Source organism: Galendromus occidentalis, unplaced genomic scaffold, assembly GCF_000255335.2.
Source record: "Galendromus occidentalis unplaced genomic scaffold, Mocc_1.1 scf7180000077086, whole genome shotgun sequence".
Lineage (NCBI taxonomy): Eukaryota > Metazoa > Arthropoda > Arachnida > Mesostigmata > Phytoseiidae > Galendromus > Galendromus occidentalis.
The window spans coordinates 1,689,864-1,710,099 of NW_003805074.1; the positions used below are offsets into that span (position 1 = coordinate 1,689,864).

General features: G+C 51.0%; 1 protein-coding gene across 1 annotated transcript; it reads left to right on the forward strand.

Moving 5' to 3' along the window:
• The first annotated feature begins 12,233 nt into the window (after window positions 1-12,233).
• LOC100905375 (electroneutral sodium bicarbonate exchanger 1) lies at window positions 12,234-18,322 on the forward strand. The gene is made up of 13 exons (XM_029110738.1): window positions 12,234-12,427; window positions 12,720-12,945; window positions 13,049-13,210; window positions 13,310-13,496; window positions 14,177-14,239; window positions 14,720-14,832; window positions 14,975-15,161; window positions 15,277-15,583; window positions 15,710-15,884; window positions 16,020-16,226; window positions 16,331-17,540; window positions 17,695-18,007; window positions 18,109-18,322. The coding sequence occupies exons 1-13, from the start codon at window positions 12,243-12,245 to the stop codon at window positions 18,320-18,322; spliced, it is 3,549 nt and encodes a 1,182-aa protein (XP_028966571.1). The 5' UTR covers window positions 12,234-12,242.
• The last annotated feature ends 1,914 nt before the right edge of the window (window positions 18,323-20,236 follow it).

Consider the following 20,236-nt stretch of genomic DNA (forward strand, 5'->3'; position numbering starts at 1 on the left):
ACATCAAGTTTATGTACCTCGACTGACTGTGAGCCCGGAACTGAATGGGTCGTGTTGGTTCCATTATTTTCCTGAAGAGCGTACAGGGAACAGTTTACGGTCTACGGGGGTCACATCCCTGTCAAATGGCTAGTGAATTTGGCTCCAATCTCAGAATACTCTCCGAATGTCAGGAGCTTCCGGATTCCTCTCCGTGAGCGTCGAGAGTCTGGGCTTCTGCGATGTTTTCATATGAACCATTCATCACCGAAATTATAGGTCATGGGTCGAAACTCCGGGGACCAGGTTTCGCAGCGTATCGCGTTCCCCGAGAAATAATGCCCAAACGCTTTAGTCGACAGATTCATTCAAATCCCTGTTGCTCCGCGCCATCAACGGCTCCTCTGGAGTCGCCGCCGTCTCCTCACCCATCCGTACTGATTCCTCTCGACGTAAATGATCTACTGTGAGTCTGTGTGAGACTAAGAGAAGTTTGAGAAAGCTTCCCTGCTCCCTCAAGACTCTCCATCAGCGAAAACAAACACGGATTCCGTGGCCGTTCCTCGAATGGGAAGAACGAGCACGTTTAAAACTGATTGATGGAGTATTCGCCCCGATCTGAGGGAGCAGTCTGTTCATTCTGTTTCTGTTTGTCTCGTTCTTCTTCTCCGGCTCCCAGCGATACTTCCGCTTCCAATCGCTTCATCTTCAGCTACATCCATAATTGTTTAAATTATACGGAAAGGTTGAATGACGTAGCGTAGCCTTGGAAATCCCGTCGCATTTCGCGCATTCTCAGACTAACTAAATTCTAGTCTTCTTAAGCATCCGATCGGAGCTGTACCGTTCATTTTGCCCCTTCAAGTGCAAAACTCACCTCTGGGGCTCGATCCAAGTGCCAGTGGACGTTATCACCGCCGCAGACATTAGTGCTAAACTACGGCAAAGTATAATATTGAAGTCGTGGGTGCTGCTACGGCAGCATAAATCTTCAATACGGTGATACATCAGATTCCACACTCCCGAGGAACAGGTAGAACAAGTTGCGGCAATAGTGGTTCTCAGCATAACCCTAAAGGTCAGTTGAACTAAAATTGGTCAGAGCAATCGGTCTATAATGGAACGTTGGCAGGCTTGAACAATTTTGCCGGGCGGCGATTTCCGCGGTAGTTAAACGTCTCAACGTACGTAGCGTGTGTCGGGGGAGGCTGAATCGTTGCCCTCCCTTCAACACAGTACACTGCGCGACGCCGCCACCGCAGTCGGTCAGAAAGTGAGCTTTCTCAAAGCGAAGAGTTAGAAGAAGAAAAATAAAGTGCTGTCCATCAGTTTTGTCACAGCGCTACCCGGGTACGCAACGGAAATACCGAGTGTTCTATGCCTCACTCTTTGTCGCGCTCTCTCGTCAGAAAATGCGAATTGTTCTTCGCTGGTAAAGTTTTCGTATTCGCCTCTCTCTCTCGTGAAGTCAGGGAATCGCAGATCCAAATCACACCAGGGGGATGATTCGATGAACGTGAAATGAGCGCTCATTCGGTCTCGAGTTTGTGGTGGAACGTTCCGTGAGAGATCACTCAATCAACTCATTCATGTGATGTTCGTGCTCTTGTTGTGACGGGATTCTTTGTTGTGAAGTTCTGTTTCGATATGAGCCACTGAGCCAATACACCGATTGGCTAGAATATTCATCGGGGAAAAGCGCCACCACTCGTTGTTGACAGCGTGGAAAAGAGAGGAGAAACTCAACTCTGATCCCCTCTGAGGAACTTTTAATCTCGAGATGGTTGGCTCATGGAGACAAATTCGTCCGAAGTCCCGCAAGTGAGTACGACTTAGTTCACATTAGGACAAGGGATATGTCGAAGTTCGAGCTGAGCTGCGCGACGATTCTTTTTGCGAAAGGACTGCTTCGTGAGGTCCGATGACCTCCCGCGTTCAGTGCGTTGTTCGATCTGAGCTCACCATGAAGATTCGATTCGGAGAGCTCTCTAGACAGAGTTATCCTCAGATAGTGCTACTCCGGTCTCCAGGTATGTTCCGATTACCTCCATCTTTTCTTATGGAGGGTAGCCGTAAGAGATATTGATGGCAATGAGTCGAAGTCTTTATCAGCTCGCGTAACCAAGGAGTGCTAGTCCGAGCATAGTTTGGCCCTAATCGATCGGCTGTAATACGTCATATAGAATGATTCCGCCGTTGTAAAAGTCAGAAAATTATGATTGTGGGCGAATCCCGAGATGCTGTTGGGTTAGACTTCGTACTGAAATCCTCACCACGATCTTTAAAAACTTGAATGGAAGCTGCGCTGCGTGCTCCGGAGATCAGGAAGTAACCAAAAAATTGAACAGGAAATTGTTTCGGGGAAACTCAGTATCCTTCGAACAACAAGAGTGGCCGTTGTGACGCCAGCGGGAGCTCAGAGAGGGATTAAAATTTATTTCACACCTCGTCGCGGGCGAGACTCGCTCCTCAGGGGAAGGAATCGATGCTCCAATGAGGAGATCAAGGATTCTGGTCCTCGTTTAGCCCTCGAGACTCCCGGTCATCGTTTGGTTTCTGAGCCCCTCGCGAGTCACCCATCCGCGGAAGATTCAACCCTTGCCCCTATCGCAATGTCAGCGTGACCATAAATCCGAACACGAAGGCGGTGCGGACAGATCATCGGGAATAGCTGACATGAAGGATTGCGCGAGCCCGACTAACGGCGCGGATCCGCAGTGAGCTGTTTGCCCACGCCGCTGTAGAAGCGCTGACGCTTTTCTGGAGTTATTCTTTTCCTTTCGCACTAAAACTCCTCGCCTTTTTAAGAATGAAATCACTCCACGTGGACAGCAGAAACAGGTATATCATGTTCTAAAAGGCGGCAGGGAGTTCGACGAACGGTCGAGCGCGATCCGTTCGGCAAGGGTGGAGCAGAAACGAACAATTCGGTGGCCGGCTCGCGGTGGTCAGCGCTGAGCGGGACACCGGCTGGAATCGATTGTCTTCGACGCGAGGGTGTCAAACGCATAGTATCCCCGATCGGCTGCTAGCCACCATGCTGAAACGGCGAAATATATGTCGACCAAGAGCATGATGAATGAAATGAATGGGTGCGAACGACGTCAGCAGCAGCAGTCGATGCGGCGACAGGCCTGCTGCACTGTGATGAGTTCAGTCATCGAGTTTGCCATGAATACGTCGCCGATGGTGTCAAGCTGGACAGACTTTCTGGCTGTCGATGCGTCCACGGCAGTCAGTGCGTCTGTCTGTCGGTCGGTCGATCGGTCGGTCCGACCATCCATCCATCTGCGTATCTGTCACCTTCTGTGTGGCTAGTAGAAGCCGTGGCGCTCGAAGAGCAACAGTTCCAACGCCCTCTTGTGGCAGCAGTCGGAGTAGAACTGGCCAGACCGAAAGGGACCATAAGTACTCAACAGAAGGGAGCCAATTCCATGTGCTAGCCTTGTGTTCGATTGTTCCCAACTCATTCGATCAGCCAGTGATTCCGATAAAGTCGTAAAGCTGTTTAGTGAACGTGTAGCGAGAAATGGAAAAAGACGAGGACTCCAAGGAACCCTTGCTCCTCAATGGAAAATCAAAGAAACCAAAGTGAGTTTCGAACGAGCTGAAGAAATCCCCTCCCAAGCCCCAACCCGACCGGTGGGTGGCTAGTCCTCACTCGAGCGGGATTGATTTGCATTGACAACGCTGTCCATGTCGCTGATGGAGCGTCGTCAAGTCGGTGTGGCAGTCGAGTGGAACGCTATTTTCTGTGTGATATCATCTCACATAGAAATAAATATTATTTGAAAGTACCGCGCCTCCATCACCGCGTGGCACAGATCGCATATGTGGAAGAAGCCAAGCGATACCGGCGCGCGATGCGGGGCCCTCGAGGCAATCAAGCGGCATAGGGCGCCATGCTCGGGCCGACCAAAGCAGAGTGGCACCGGTTTCGCGCCAAACTTCTCCGCATGCTCACGAAACGAGGCTGTTCTTTGGCGATTTCGAGCTCTGCGCTCGTTCAACGTTTGACGAGACCGCGGAGATTCTCGTGAGGCAGAGAATAAAGCACGGATGAACGTCCAAAGTCGAGAGTCTGAAAGGCTCATTTAGCTCTCGGAACGACTGCCGCTCGTCGAGAGAAAAAGACAGAGCTCCTCTGGCTCCGGACAGGCGGCAGGACTCGAGGAGAAGCCGTGCTGTCGTAGTCTACGTTTTTTTATATCGTAGCGCCGTATCAAGCCCCGCACAGATAGCAGCAGAAAATCTCCAGAAATTCCAGCCGAACGATCACGCTGCTCAGTTCGAAGCGCACCCGAGGGAAGTTCAGGAGAGACCTATCGAGCAGAGCATCTGTTCGAGTTTCCGAATACCAGGACAGATCCTACGTTTCATTGACTCGGATTCTGCGCGCGGAGTCAGGCGCATTCCCATGCTTTGCATCAACGATTCATATCCTGTACGGAGATTGGTCGGAGATAGCGCTGAATATTAGGATCGAGAATAAATCACCCCGACCTGTTCCGGAAACGTAAAGACTGCAAGAAGCGAAAGGTGGTACGAGAGGGAACGTGTCTGCGATAGTTGTCCGCAGACTCTCGAGCGAGTAATCGATTGCAATGTCTGGAAATTAACCTCGAGCTCCGAGATCGATGGTCTGAAATCGCTGAGACGCTGGGAGCGTCAGACTGCTCGAGTTCCAGCGTGCGTTCCAGTTTCAAGAGACTTTCGCACTCTGACTATGGACAGTGACATTGAGTACGTGTGAGGCAAGCAGAGGATTCCCGCCGGTCATCCGTCGCCCACAAGCGTTTATTGCTACAAATGTGAATGCCGTGGAATGAGTCTTGAATCGCGGCGCTCCTACGAACAGTGTTGGATACATTTCGCAGATTCGACGACGTGGGCTGGGCATGCGTCCTTTCGGTCTGCTCGCCGATGCTGCCACATAATCAGCTGGTGTCAGGAATCGCTTTCCGCCCGAAACGAGAGCGTTGTTGCTGCTGATAAGAGCGGATGCGGTAGCGACCGGTATACAAGGGCGAAGCGCATACGTTCGAACTTCACCAAGAATCGCGATAAGCCAGAGATTCGGTCCGGAACGCACGAGTCGATAGAGTCGGGGAGGAAATTTCCGCGTTTTTCGGGGATATCCCCGATAAGCTCGTTGAGCTGGTATGTGCGATGTGCTCCGCTCGGCACGTGAGGTCTGCCCGGGGATTTTCCGGACTGGCTCCCGATGCCGAGCGATCTGCATGACCACACAGCCACGAATGACACACATGGATCAACCTCGGTGCTAATGAGCAAGAACTTGGCCCACCCTGACAATCATGGGCGGTCAGTGATGTCGAAGCCGACACCGATAATTATAATCGCGGATACGGTGATAAGATTGTCTCTGTCTGTCGAGTAGGGTTGTGCCGGAATCGACTCGACATAGTACACATATGTATGAATTCGAAATCATGCGCGGGGAGAGCACGAATGGCCCCCGATACTTCTTCGGAGCAAAACGCGAACCATGTCTAAATTCGACGAAATCGAATCCCGGGTCCAGCGGATACTCGCAGCCTTCACGTGTCCCCCCGCTCACCGCATTCGAATAAAAATATCCTTTAATCGATGATAGCTCAACCTCGAAAGGTCAGATTTCGGTCAGTGTGGTATCGCATCGACATGGTCGTTTTTTTTTCCGAATGGCTCTCGGAGATCCTGATGTTTCCTCAGAAAGTTGTGCGGGGCTTCATGGGGCCCTGTCATGTCTGAAATCCAGGACGCGGAATCAGATCGCTGTCACGTGGCTTACCGACACCTTTGCTCAGAACTCGGGGACCAATCATTCGGACAGAATAATTCTTCGCATAATCGTCCGGGGGCATCTCGTCCTGATCGTTTCGGTATGACGAAAACTTCGCCATGGATAGTCCAAACCATGATGATGCAGCTCCCGATGACGCAGAGCCGACCCGTGGATACCGCTGTCAAGGATTTCGAGAGATTGACTCTTTCGATTTTGGAGAGTTCCCTCTCATTGAACAGATGGATGTCATCCGCAACTCAAGAATAATGCCGCTCGAGAAGGCCGGCAAAGCCTCGGCTCACTAAGGCACATGAAGCGGAATACCAGAGACGCGCGTGCGTGATCGATAAGAGCGTCACGTTCTCTGAGGTGTGCCCGACGAACTCGGAATTCGCCTTTTCTGCTGCGTTTTCCAGATCCGTGTTCATCTCCTGCGGGACACTCGCGTCAGTCGTACGCATGTGAGGCGTTTACTTATATAGAGCTGGTGAAAGACGCAGTGAGAGTTCCCGTCCTCATACGGGGAGAAGCGTTTAATAATTGCCTCAATAAAATAAATACTCTTAAAGTCTCCATTCAGAACTCGGTGAGCGATGGCGGTCAAGTGCTGATTCCGCTCGGGATCTAGCGGTGGACTTGAAGGAACGTAGACCGAGTAGAATGGAGCGAGTTTATTCAACGAGCCGCTGCTGTTCAGCAGCTCGTTTCTCCATAGGAAACATTTCATGTCAATCCGCAGCTTCATCTGCCGTCACCCATCCCTATGGACAGCGGTGGGTCCAATGAACTGCTTCTCTGATTCCAAAGAGACTTTGATGTTGAGCTCACACATCGAACACTCGCTGGACTACGTAGACGCGTCATGACGGTCGGCTTGCGGTCGCGAGGCCGCTGTTTCGAGGAGTCGAGCCACGCGCGAACCTTACTCCCCGGCTCCCGGGTCCTTGAGGGAGAATGGTTTCCGAGTGCCCAACCGGATATGGAGGAGCGGCTACTTCGCTGTTGAGACTTCAATTTGGTTTCATGCAGTACTTTAACAATGCAGAATAAACTCGCCTTGCGGCGGGTTGGACATTTCAAGAAGAAGCGGTGTCAGCTTGCACCGGGTTCCGCATTGCTTGACCGAGCGATAAATTGAAAAAATGTTCCTCCTTTGTCCGGGCTTATCTTTGAAGTTGATTGGATTCTTGAAATACCCGCTCCCGCACGGGAGGTCCTTACCATGGTCTGGTATTCCTGACGTTTCCGACTAAGTGACTGAGCGGAACGAAGTTCCGACAGCCCTCCACGGCGGTTCTACAATTTCGAAAATTCGTCCCGACATGTTTCCGGGAGAATTCAATTGTTAGACATGCTTGATATTTAATTCTACTCGGTCGACGCACTGACCAACGTAGCGAATAATGAGTCAGAAATCATGCAGCCGCAGTTCTCATGTTTAGAGGTTGCGGCTTGAGCAACAGTATCCGCTGAGAGTAGAGCCGATGTATAAAACATCTTATTCAAACCTAGCTCGCGTGGCTGTGGTCGCAGCTGAGAGGGTTCGGATTCTTTCGTGGGAGCTCGAGCGGTTTGCATCGTGAATTCCTAGAATGGCCACGATCCGGAGAGGTTTGCTGATTCTTTGCCAGGCAATGGTTCTCACCGATGAGCTCCACGCAGCCTCGCCTAATTTGATGGAGACGCCGCGCGCGCCAGTGATGCGTCTCCCTACCTCCCAACAGCGTATTGAGTTTCTGAATCCGCTCCGAACTTATTTCGCGGAACGTGCCTTCCATGTTGGCATCTTTGATAATGCGAATAGATCACGCATTGAGCTCATCGCTCGGGCAAGGGATGTGATTTCCCGCAAGATTCCGTGGATGATTCCTGCAATCCGGCCGCATCGGCTCTCTCTCTCTAATACCCGAGGGAGATCTTGCACGAGCCAGCTGACCTCTTCCCGACGAACACAAAATATTCCGCGGGAAATATCCACGGGGCTCATTTATTCCCTGGATTTTCCTCTTCGATCGAGATTTCGCCCTTTGGACTCAGCAGGCTGCCGACACGAAGACAATTTACCCATGGCTCGCGTCGTCGACGGGAACGACGCTTGCCATTGATTGAATACTAAAGACCTCACCAATACGCAAGCATCGAGATCATTCTCGTCGGAGATACATTTCAGCTCCGATGTCGTCTTGACTATATCCTGCTGCCACGGGGAGAGCCTGGCAGAATCGAGAGCGTTTCCTCTTGATCGGTCAGGGTTAGAAACGATAGCGATCCGGAGATCGTCATATGCGGACGTAAGCGATTAGAAAGAACGTGGAGCGAGTTGATAGTCCATAGTTGAAAGTCGCAGTGTCCCGTTCGAGACAAGCTGACCGCTTCTGTGGTTTCTCCCCTGTGCCCTACGGGCCGCTCCGCGCACTTTTGCCTTTCTCCGTGATCCCTTGCTTGACAAGATTTCTTCCTTCCCCGCTTTCGGACATGTCAGGCTTCGAGATGATGATCTCTCTCGTTTTTTTCTAACGCTCTTGACTAGAATTATGGAGACTGATGACTTTTTGGAGAGTATACTGTCACGGCTCCAGGTTTTTTCGCTCGCGAAACACGAGATCTCCTAGTATCCGGCGGATTCTGTGCCGAGAAGCGTCTCGAGTGATTCGGGATTCGAGACTCTACTACCACGTAACAAACAACAAGGAGCATCGGCTGAAACTACACCTCCAGAGAACAGGTCGTCGGTCGACATTCTGTTGACCACCCACGTTGAAATCCAACTCACAGTGACCCGTGACCACGAACAGCCGGCATTCCGTGGACCGCGAAGTGTCGAGCAACAGCTTGAGAACCCGAGGTGAAAGGAAGTGAACTCTCCGACGGCTTTTGAATCTCGCTTAGGGTAAAGGTAGTGGCCGAAACCATATCGCTCTGAGATTTTCTCCAGCCAGTCTAGTGCAGGCGGCACGGACTGGATTTCACTCAATATTTCAGTCCGTGCCCTTGTGAGGATGCGCTCCTCCAGTGATTGTCTAGGTGTCTCGAGATGTAATCTAACTAAGCAAGGCACGACCCAAGTGTTGACCTGATTTTCGGATCGAAAAAAACCGGCCGAGTCCTCCCATTCCGATCAGATGACAATGGCTCTTCTTCTCTTGTAACCCTGATTAGCTTCTTCTGCATCCAACTTGATCACTGCGATCACTGCGGCCTGAGAATCCATGTTGTCAAATTGTATCAAATGCTCGACAGATCGAGACGTTGTACTGGTCGAGTACGAATTCACATTCCCTCCGGACCTCCACCAGATTGACCTCTCGCCGACGATAGTCTGGTCGGCCACAGACGGAGAGGTGCCCGAGCGTGTCTCTGGCGGCGTCCAGGACGACTGTGCTCCGCTTGTCAGATCGCTCAAGTCGTGCGTTTGACATTGCATTCGTTGTTCCCCCTATTCAGAGACGTACCGCCAATTGTTTGTTCGGCCTGCGCCGAAATTCTCGGTTAGAGGATCCATCAAGCAACGTGTCTTGATATTCTGCAGCCCTTTCCATGGAACAGGGCTCCCGAAGTCTCCTGGCTTCCAAAACGCACAAGCCTGTCGCACCGTGTCCCCATTTGGAGCGATTCCTCACGGCGCGATTCGACTGACAGAAAAAAGAAGTCGTCGTGAAATCTCCGGCTGTATCCAAAATTTCGCGATCCATTAATCTTTTGATAAAGGTTTTGCGGCTCGATTGAGAATTCCGAGTCGAGAATTCGTGAAAGATGCTTATCTGGTTCTGCTGCCTGAGCCGAAGGCGATTCTCAGGGTTCGCATCCGTGCACCCATTAGGGAGGCCTAGCATGTCTGACGAGAGTAGGCCACCGTACTCCTCGATTTGCTCCCACGGTACTCGGGATGGAAAAACGCACTCCAACCTTGTTATGCAGTGGAACTGAAATCGACGTGATGAGGAGAAGGTGTCTCTAGCTGCGCAGCAGCCTCTTCGAACGATGTGTACACCAGCTCGATTTTCGAATCCCGAAGGCCGAACACGGTAAAGATAACGGCGTTCGACGAGAGCCGGAACACTTGAAAGGCTGAAGCAACTAAGTGGCCTCTTGGTAACTCTGATAAAACTCATGTATTTCGAAGCCTGCATGAGAGTGAATAGAACGCATGCTCACCGGATGAGTGGCAGAACATCTTTCGAACAAGCGAGGCGCAGCAGGAATAATAATTATTCCGGTCGCAATATTCGACTCAGGAACGTCGGGATCGAACGGCGTCGAGGGAAGGGGTGACTTGAAAGGATCTCGAATAAAGGGCTTGTTTCTCAATCGAAGCGTCGATATCAACAACGGCAGCTATGACAACAGCGGGATATCCGGAATTCTTCAGGCTCTTGAGCTCTTTCAGCATCGCTGGGAGAGCTGATTTTTCGGTTTTGATCGGATCGGGGCAACGGGAGCGCTCGTCGCCGACAGAAAAACAGAAGCTGTCAAGCAGATATCGTTTCTCTCTGAAGACTCGGGGGAATACACGAGATCGTTTCGTGTCGCTGGAATGTTGCGAGAATATCCAGAATGTCACATGACATCGCGCGGATCATCCAGTCTCTTGAGACGCTTGGTCTACGTAGTTTGTCCTCGAGATGACTCATCGGCAGAGTTTGAGAGAATATCGGTCTCGTTGCGTCATCGTGTATGAGTACGGGACCTACCCTCTCGAACTTCACGCTCTGACATGCTCTCAAAGAGAAAATGATTCAAAACCTCCAGAGAATAAACGACATGCACCGTAGAGCTGGGGTCCAGTCCTCAAATTGTGGTTGATATCGACACTGCTTATTGACTTCGTACGAATATCGGAACTTTCCCAGATATTGAATACGGCACAGCTCCGACAGGCGCTTGTCAGCGGAGGTGCGTATCACCGTACCGGTCTGAGGAGATTATCCTTATCAAAACAAAGCGTGGAAGAAGTAGCTATTAGTTATCTTGTAACACCGGCTGCTGACGGAAAGACAGTGACAGTTCCGCGGTCACGCTCCCGCGTGCACGGAATGTGCCTTGCCGCATCGTGATAAAGCACGGATGCGACAGCGAGCGTCCCCTCAATCCTTGTTGCTCATCCATAATCCTCTGGCTTCTAGTCCAATCTCAGACCAGCGTGTCAGCAATCGGCGGAAGTGATTTCCGCCGCCGGCTGCAATCCTTTCGTTCCGCGGTCTTCTTGTCGAGATCGAACTCCTTATTTTCCCTCCTCTCCACGTTTTTTTTTCGGTCCCGGTCTTTCCTCCGTCGGAGATCGAGCCTATCGGGAGCGGTCTATCAATCCGTAGATTGTTTTTCCTCGCCCCGGATTAGAGCGTTTTTTTCTCGCCCGATGTTTTCCTCGATTGTAAAGTATCCAATACCGATTGCCACCCGACGGGACGCATTCAGCGTCGGTGGGGGCGACGGCTCTCACTTATGACGTCCGGGTCTGTGAGAGGACAAGACTTGTTGGTGGCGCTCGAACGTGCTCCCCGTCTAGCGTTGTCATCGGCGGCGCCGGGTAGACTTGGTCACGCTCGTTCGACGAAGCACTTTCTCCTTTCTTCTCCTGACACGCACGTTGGGTTTCCCTAATCTAATCGTGGTCGGCCGATCCTCTGTATCGCTGGTGCAGTGTGCATCTTGCATCGTTATTCAGCTTTTCGTGGCAGTTGGAGCTGGTGGCCGGCGATCTCTGCGGAGAACCGAGCGAGATTCGTTCGACCCACCGGCTGACCGACCGTTCGTCAGAGCGAGCTCGAGACCTCTCCGCAGTGTCTCACGAGCCCATGGCACCGTCAAGTCTCACTAGCAAGCTTCACGTGTGAGCCAGCCGCCAAATCTGCCAGCCTCTCAGCCGACCAGTCATCCCGCCAATCGTCCGGAACCCGACCAATCTCCTAGAGAGCTAGCGAACGCTTCGCTCGGTTTTTCCATGGAAACTCGAGAAGCGTCGTTTGTATAGAACAGAGTGTTTTTGCCCTGCTCGTTCCTCCGAGGTCGCGTGGGAGTGGAAACATCGACCGAGTCGGAGCCAAGTGTTGCGCAATCGACGTTCAATCGGAACCCCTCAGTGGCGACGGTGCCGCTCCGATAACTGAGAGGCGATGCTGTGGATGTGATAACCTGATATGAGGTTTTTGGATACAGTGTATGAATTGGGAGAAGACGACGTCGATCGCATCGATCACGTCAACCATGAGCCCCAGTGGATTCGGAACGTTTGGTGTACAAAGTGCGTGACGTCTTATGCGAAGCATCGTTACAAGTGTATCGGTTTTCGCGTCATCACTCGCATGACCGGGAATTCGATAGAGATGGAAGCTGACAATCGAAGAGTAGATCCGCGTTTCTCCACGATGGCGTCAACGCGTCGGAGACTCTATGGGGATCTCGGCCCGCGAACAAAGCCCTGACTCCGCTCTCCATTTTTTTCAGTGTGCTGTCAGGCCATAGTTGGGTTGCCGACATGGAGCGGGTCACAGACAATCAGGACGGGGCAGAGGCGCCGCGCGATCCTGGAGCTCTTACGTCGCACCCCAGCTACACGGATAAGGATTTCGAAGGACATCGAGGCCAGACGGTCTATGTCGGGCTTCATGTGCCCGGATATAGACGTCGGGCCAGCGCTTCGGGACCTTCAGGACACCACAGGTGGGTACTGCAGGAACTTCAGCTTTCAGTGATCTCCAGCTGGGAAAAAATCATCATTCTTGGAGGCGGAATCATCTTCACATCAAACGATGGGAGCAGAGTATACGGGGGGGGAGGGGTGCGCCGGGGGTTTCTTGAATCTCCTCATTAGGCACTCATTTTTCGGATCCCACCGTTTTTCCCCGTTCGGACGATCACAGGCATATCGCAATCTTGTAGTGAAGTTCAGGGGATGCCCAATCCAGTCAGCGAAACGGTGATCATGTTCACTTAGACTTTCGGATTCCCACAGACGTCACCGCCATCATGGCAAAAAAGGCTCGCCTCAAGGAAGCGGTGCCCCTGTTCAGGAAGACAGGATTCAAGCTCCGGCAGAACGAATCCATTTTCTCTTGGGCGAAGAGGATGAGGCTCACGAATCGCATCCCCTCTTCTCTGAAATGGAAGTTCTCACCCAAAGCCAAGAGACCGGAGATTACGAATGGAGGGAGGCCGCCCGCTGGATCAAATTCGAGGAGGTCTGTGCAAGCACGACTTTTCGGTTTCTTCTTCCCGTCTCATATCGGAAAACCCCGTAGATTTTCTCCCGTATGTATTGACCTTTCCCCCTCTTTGATTCAGAACGTAGAAGAAGGCGGCGACCGTTGGTCGAAACCACACGTATCGACAATCTCCCTCCACGCGCTGATGGACCTTCGTAGCTTTTTGCTCAACGGAACAGTCTTACTAGACATGGAAGCCTCCAGCCTAGAGAGCATCGCGGAACTAATCCTCGAGAACATGGTGAGTTCAGGTCTCATGTTCAGAGACAAGTGTTTATCACCTTGGATTCATCAGCTCCCTTCCCTTCAAGCAAATTCTGACGAATGTCATTGTCGCCAGGTCAATTCGAAACAGCTTCCTATGACGGCTCTGGACTGTCGCGATCGCATCAAAGAAATTCTTCTGAAGCGACATCGTCATCAACACGAGAAGCGACAGACAGACGCCAAGCGCCTTCCTTTAATTCGCTCCCTAGCTGATATTGGACGCAACAGCTCCAAGTCAATGTTCGGCAATGCCAACAACAGTACGTATCCCTTTCGATCCGCCAGATCGATGTTGTATCGAGCGAGATATTCCTCCTATGTACATACGTCGCCATATATCGATCGTAAGGAAAACTTGACAACGATCGCTACTCGGAGGAATCTTGAGTCGCGCCCGAACCTAACTTCGTAAGCACCCACGCACCGAGCACGGTCAATTCAACTGCAAAAATCACCCGAGCACCCCCTACGATAAATCGAAAAGTGATCCTAAGCGGGGAACCCCTTCCGTTTGTTCTCTTTCTACCCGACATCGTATCATCAGGCAGCCTGTAGAGAGGTCTCAAGAACAATATCCAGCAGAATCGTTTCGATCGGGATATTCTCCGATATGCAAAAGATATAAATCCTCTTTTTCATTCTGCGCGTTGTCTGATGATTGGTCAAAATCCTCTTCAAACTCTCCGTCTCGATTCGGTCTCCGGAACAACGACGACGCCGACAACAACCATTCGGGGTTCTCCGCGTCCCGGCCGTATGCGAGGATATCGCGGCTCTTGTCGCTCCGATCGATGATGCCCTCGCTGTCGTCGTCGTTGTTGTTGTTGATGTTGTTGCGTTCGTTGTCGATCTGCCCGATGATTTTTCTTTTGATTTTAACAAAACTATTCGTTTCCTCTCCCTTGTGCCTCCCATCGATCGTTGATGACGATATCAACAGGTGAAATGGATGCAGGGGCTACTCCCGCTCCGGCTCATGCAGGTCCTCTGCTAAGTGTTCCAGGTACAGCCAAAGTGGGCGTCCAGAGTGTGCGCTTGGACACCTCCTAGATTTAGCTCGGTCGTTCGCTCGGTCGAGGAAGAGAGCGGCCTTTACGCGACCCGCAGCTAAAGCTAGTCCGATAAATGTTGCAATGAGCGTTCCCTTGCGTTCGCGTAGTGGTTGGATGACCCGCACCGGTTGACGTTCGAGTTTCCTCAAGTAGCTGCATTTCTTTGGCCCTGTAGATGTTTTATTGCGTAGTGCTGTTTTCAACGGAGGCTCCGATGCTGTCCTTCACTGAAAACTCAATGGAGACACCGTATTCCCGACCATGGTGTAGGCTGTCGGAAGACCTGTTTTGCTCTTACCGCATTGTTTCTAGTTTATTCATACGCATTCTTCTCGGAAGTGCCTTTCATCAAGCTCTAGTAGTGTATCGGTCGCTCTAGCTCTGATCCTACATAGAGAACTTCTACTGACTGTCTATTTCCGTACGAACAGGTGCATCTGTGCCGGCGTGCACTGACCAGTTGCACGGTAGTCCCAGCTCCAATTCACTGCATGCGGGGCAGCATGCCAACAACGACAGCTCTTCCCCCGATCTTCAACACAGGGTAACTATCTTCAGTGATTTGTGTGAAGACCATATTTCGAAAATCTGGTGACTGGACTGACAGAAATCTCGTGACGACTACTCTGGAGAACTATGTAGAGCGAGAAGAGGAACTAAAGGAACCACTGACTTTATTTTTCTAGTTGAATCAAGCTTTCATGCGCAAAGTTCCGTCAGGTTCCGAGGCTGTGAACATTTTAGTAGGGGAAGTGGACTTCCTCGAACGACCTATTATGGCGTTCGTCCGTCTCAACCAAGCCATGTCGTTGGGGGACCTCACGGAGGTTCCTGTGCCGACCAGATTCTTCTTCCTACTGCTCGGCCCCACCGGTTCGTGCTGTCTCTTCTTTGATGTCCCAATTTTCCAATCGATCGCAGATCAAAGAGTATGGGTACTTGATAAACTTCGCCACAATGATCTCTTCCCCTGAATCGACGAAAACAGGTGAGATGGTCCGCTACCATGAAGTAGGCCGCTCCATGGGCATTTTAATGACTGACGACGTGTTCCACGACGTGGCTTTCAAAGCCAAAAACCGAGACCATCTTTTGGTCGGTATCGATGAATTCCTCGACGCAGCCGTCGTGCTGCCCCCTGGTGCGTGGGACCCGGCCACCAGGATTGAACCTCCTCAACACGCACCCTCGCAAGAAGCGAGAAAGAAGCAGGAATCAGATCTCACTCCCAAACTCAATCCTGAAGAGGAAGAAGAGAGAGAACGTGAAGAGAGCGGTTTAAAACGGACCGGAAAGTGAGTTCGCGGTGAATCACATGAGAATCTCTAGCTCCTCGGGACCAGGGGCCCGCTGCCTGAGACCTAAGGAAACTTGCCCTGTGTCGGATGCCTCGTAGACCTAACCCGTCTTTCATGTTGCAGATTGTGGGGTGGTTTGATGAATGATATCCGCCGAAAGAAGCCCTGGTATATCTCAGACTTCACCGACGCGTTCTCGCTACAATCGATCGCGTCAATCTTCTTCTTGTATTTCGCCTGTTTGACTCCGATCATAACTTTCGGTGGTCTACTCGGCGCGGCGACAGATAATCGAATTGTAAGTTCGACACTCTGACCCGAGCCAAGGAGCACATTCTTTTTCCTCTCATTCTTGAACTTGCGGAGTGATGCGCCCTCCGAAACTTGACTACTTATCTGAAGATGATTCTAAAGATTTTAATACTTTCGGCAGGCCGCTATGGAATCTCTCATGTCGGGCGTGATCTGCGGAGTGGTTTACGGTCTCTTTGCTGGCCAACCACTGACCATTCTCGGATCGACCGGGCCCGTGCTTGTGTTCGAAACGATCATGTACGACTTCTGTGAAGATCACAACTTAGATTACCTTTCGTTGAGGTTCTGGGTCGGAATCTGGACAATGATAATTTTAATTTACTTGGTGAGTTCCCGAAAATGATCATGCTCTTCTTATGGAGTCTTTATGGAGCGATGTATCAATCCAATCGGATATGAATATCTACATATCGTCTCTCTCTCTCTCAGGTGGCATTGGATGCCAGCGCTCTGGTGTGCTACATCACGCGTTTCACTGAAGAAAACTTCGCCACTTTGATTTCGTTGATTTTCATAATCGAAGCATTTAAAAACGTGGGGAAAATCGGCAAAGACAGCCCATTGAATCGGGACCTATCGGTCCGCTTCAATTGCGAGTGCCGACCGGGAAATAGATCTTCTAACTTCAGCGTCGATTTCCTGCGGGATCTCAGCCAAAGCGACTGTCGACGCTACGGCGGCGATTGGGTTGGGGAGGGCTGCGCTTACGTACCCGACGTGTTCCTGCTGTCGGTGGTGCTTTTTGCAGCGACATTCCTCCTGGCAACGTCACTCAAGAGCTTCAAAGTCACCAACTATTTCCCAACATGGGTTCGAAGCATCGTTTCGGATTTCGCGGTCGTCATCGCTATCTCATCAGTGAGCTTCATCGACCTCGCCATCGGACTCGACACCCCAAAACTCGAAGTTCCTGAGAAGTTCCAACCCACATGGTCCGGCCGAGGATGGCTCATTCCGCCATTCAACAACAATCCATGGTGGACGGTCCTCTTAGCGATTCCGCCCGCCCTGTTGGCTTGCATCCTGATTTTCATGGATCAGCAAATCACAGCTGTCATCATCAACCGAAAAGAGTATAAACTCAAGAAAGGATGCGGCTACCATCTCGATCTCCTCGTGCTCGCCATCCTCATCGGAATCTGTTCCGTATTCGGTCTTCCCTGGTTCGTGGCCGCCACCGTTTTGGCCATGACCCACGTAAACTCCCTCAAAAGAGAGTCTGAGTCATCCGCTCCGGGAGAGAAACCACAGTTCCTTGGAGTCAGAGAACAGCGTGTCACCCAAATCGTGATTTTCATTCTGGTCGGTCTCTCGGTGTTCTTCACGAAATTGTTGAGACACATTCCTATGCCAGTGCTGTACGGCGTGTTCTTGTACATGGGGGTCAGCTCATTGCAAGGCTCGCAGCTCTTCTCGAGGATTCTCATCGTGTTCATGCCGCAAAAATACCAACCGGACTACATGTTCCTGCGGAGCGTTCCCACACTACGGGTGCACATGTTCACTTGCATCCAGGTCCTCTGCCTGGCATCGTTGTGGCTTGTGAAAAGCTACAAACAGACTTCGATTGGCTTCCCACTCATGCTTGTGGTCATGATCGGAATTCGAAAATGTCTCGACTTTATATTCACTAGAAAAGGTCAGTAGCCGTGTCGACGTTCGGATAGGTCGTGACTCGGTGAACTCATTCAATAATCATCATCGACTCCTGACGGGGGACATTCTTGCAACAGACGAGGAGACAAGCCCTTGAAGCCCGATTCTGAATTTCGTACTCTTCTCTCTCTTTTCAGAACTTAAAGTGTTGGACGACATCATGCCAGAACACAAGCGATTAGAGGAAGCCGCGAAGAATACATCTGACCCTAGTCTCGCCGGTGGGACCGGCGGCGGCGCCCTTGAAATGAAAGCCACGGGCGGAGGCCTCGGTGGCGTTTCAATTCAACTCGTGAACGGCGACATAATGGAATGCAAAGAACCCGTCCCCGGCATCAATATCAGCGAGCAGATCCAGAAAACAACGCTCTGGAAGTCGATAGACCAACAGAACGCGGTTGAGAAAGAAAAACCGATATCCATCATCGTGACCGAATCCAGCGGCGGAAAGTAAGTTCTCTCGTACCGGTCTCGAGGGCATCCGACCCGATGAATTTGTTCCACTAGGCAGCGATCTCGGTGCTCACGCTGATCATCGATGCTCCTTCCAGGAAGAAGAAACGAGGCTCAAAGAAAGACGCTGTCTCCGAAGAAGAGCGGAGACGGCTGTCGACAATGACAGAAGAAAACAACGATGAGGACGAAGATTGCGGGATAACAATCAATGTCCAGTCGGCCACCCCAATTCCTCAGAGTTCGCCCCAGGAGGCCAAGAAGTCCTTCAGCAGCCCGGAGTCTCCAAGAGGCTCTGAGACCACTGTATGACAATAAGTTCCTTCAACCACCTCCCTTGTCCTCCAAAACGAGCTCCTTTAACTCCTAACCCACAACTACAGCCACCACCTTGTTCTATCAAAATGAAGCAGAATGATTCCATCCTGACAGCGATGATAGCAAAACAGCAACAACAACAACGATAGCGAGAGCATCAACAGAAGCTACTCAGCATGTTGCAACACGAACAGATTTGTTCAACGCACTGCAATTCGAATCTCAGCGCAATCGCTATCTTTTCTCCTTTTCATGAAAGCCCAACTCGAGCCATGATATTTCATGGAAACATCCGTCGTCAAGACCCCTCAACTCCAGCTTTCAGTTACCTACATGCAACGTCTCATATGAGTGGAATACTTAGGAAACTCGATTACTAATGCTCATCGTTTGCTATGTTGGCCCTGTGAATTCTTAACGCAAGCGCTAATCCCACTCGCAGGATATAGCCACCTGAGCAATCATTCATGAACACTCGTTTTTCGATCCGATTGGTTCGGCGCTCAGAGTTGGAATTGATTGAGGAAGGCTCCAGTCCGTTTCGCAGCTGCGGCGGCCGCGGGAGCGATTTTCGGATCTCGAGTCGCCGACCAATCGGAGATCACCCGAGTATACACTTCGAATGTGGTGTAGGCTGGATTAGCATCGTTCATCTCGATGTTGGAGCTTCCTCATCGGTCATTTGTGAAGCATTTGACCAGTGTCTACTTGCTAGGGTAAAGCTCGTTTCTCGTCTTGTCATCGAGTGATAGTGGCCGTGTGATAAGCGTGGCTCCTCAATCCAGTGGTTAACGACTCTTGGAGAGAGCCAGGTCATTCAAGGAATAATTCTCGTACGACTCACACGGGGTGCGTACCCGCGCTTCAGAACCAGATAGAGCGTATGGGGTCGCGATATCACATGCGCTGCGAGTTTTAGTCGCGTTGAATGACAACATGCGCACTTCGAAGCAGTATTAGCGCGGCTTCTCGGTCTATGTGAGCCCGTATGCGACAGAGTCCGTACGCGTCGCGTTAATCAACTCCAGGAGTTCTCTAGTGCTCTCGGCTCAAAGTAAATAACCATTGATTATAATCGTAATTCTAAGGAATCTACTTGCCGGGAGATCGCCTAACTGATCGAATAATTGGATACGCGCAGCAACGGAAGTCGTCTGGCAAGGCCCCGATTTGACCTCCTGGCTCGCGAAGTCGCCTTGCGAATCTCGGGATCGTGCAGAAACAACAAGAGCAGCCTTCCCCTGAATCCTGTTAGTGCCTTGACAGTTGCAGGCGATAAATCCAATCACTGAGAACTCCAGATGCCGTTTTATATAGCCAAGAGTTAGCAACAAGAGGTTCTTTTCATACTACGTGACGATTGTAACAGTTATTACAGACAAAAACAACAGTGATATTATCGACATGAAATATTTTCCGTCGAATCAATCGATTGTAGATACACGATAGACGAACGAGAAGACTGGAACCAATCTCAGCAGCCGTTCAATCCATCTAGATATTTTCTCGCCGTCAGCCGCGGTCGGGTGACGACAGACGCACGACCAGATCGCGCCCCGAGAGTTGAATGTGGACTCATGATCGATATACGTTCCTCGATTCCGGAGGCGTGCCAACAAGCTGGAATTTTTGTGAAGCTGTCTGCAGGGAGGGAGTCCTTGTGAATCCATCTCGAGAGTTCTCGCAGAGCTATGCTTCTGTAGTTGGGTTGAGACAAGTTTTCCGAACTTCTTGCTTGTGTATCATAAAGATCAAGGTTTTGTAAAATGGATTAATTGGAAGCCTGACGCTTCGCCGCTCGACCCGAACCTCGCTCCAGACACCAAATCCTTTTTATGGCATTATTCTGATCGTGGTGACGGTGTGACTGTTTGATTTCTCGATGGTTGATTAATTTAGTGACCAGAG

What these genes read in the sequence shown, in the direction of transcription:
- LOC100905375 (XM_029110738.1), top strand. Translation starts at nt 12,243, where the DNA reads ATGGAGCGGGTCACAGACAATCAGGACGGGGCAGAGGCGCCGCGCGAT. An exon ending in AACTAATCCTCGAGAACATG is followed by an intron (nt 13,211 to 13,309) that starts GTGAGTTCAGGT and finishes CATTGTCGCCAG; the next exon opens with GTCAATTCGAAACAGCTTCC. An exon ending in GTTCGGCAATGCCAACAACA is followed by an intron (nt 13,497 to 14,176) that starts GTACGTATCCCT and finishes CGATATCAACAG; the next exon opens with GTGAAATGGATGCAGGGGCT.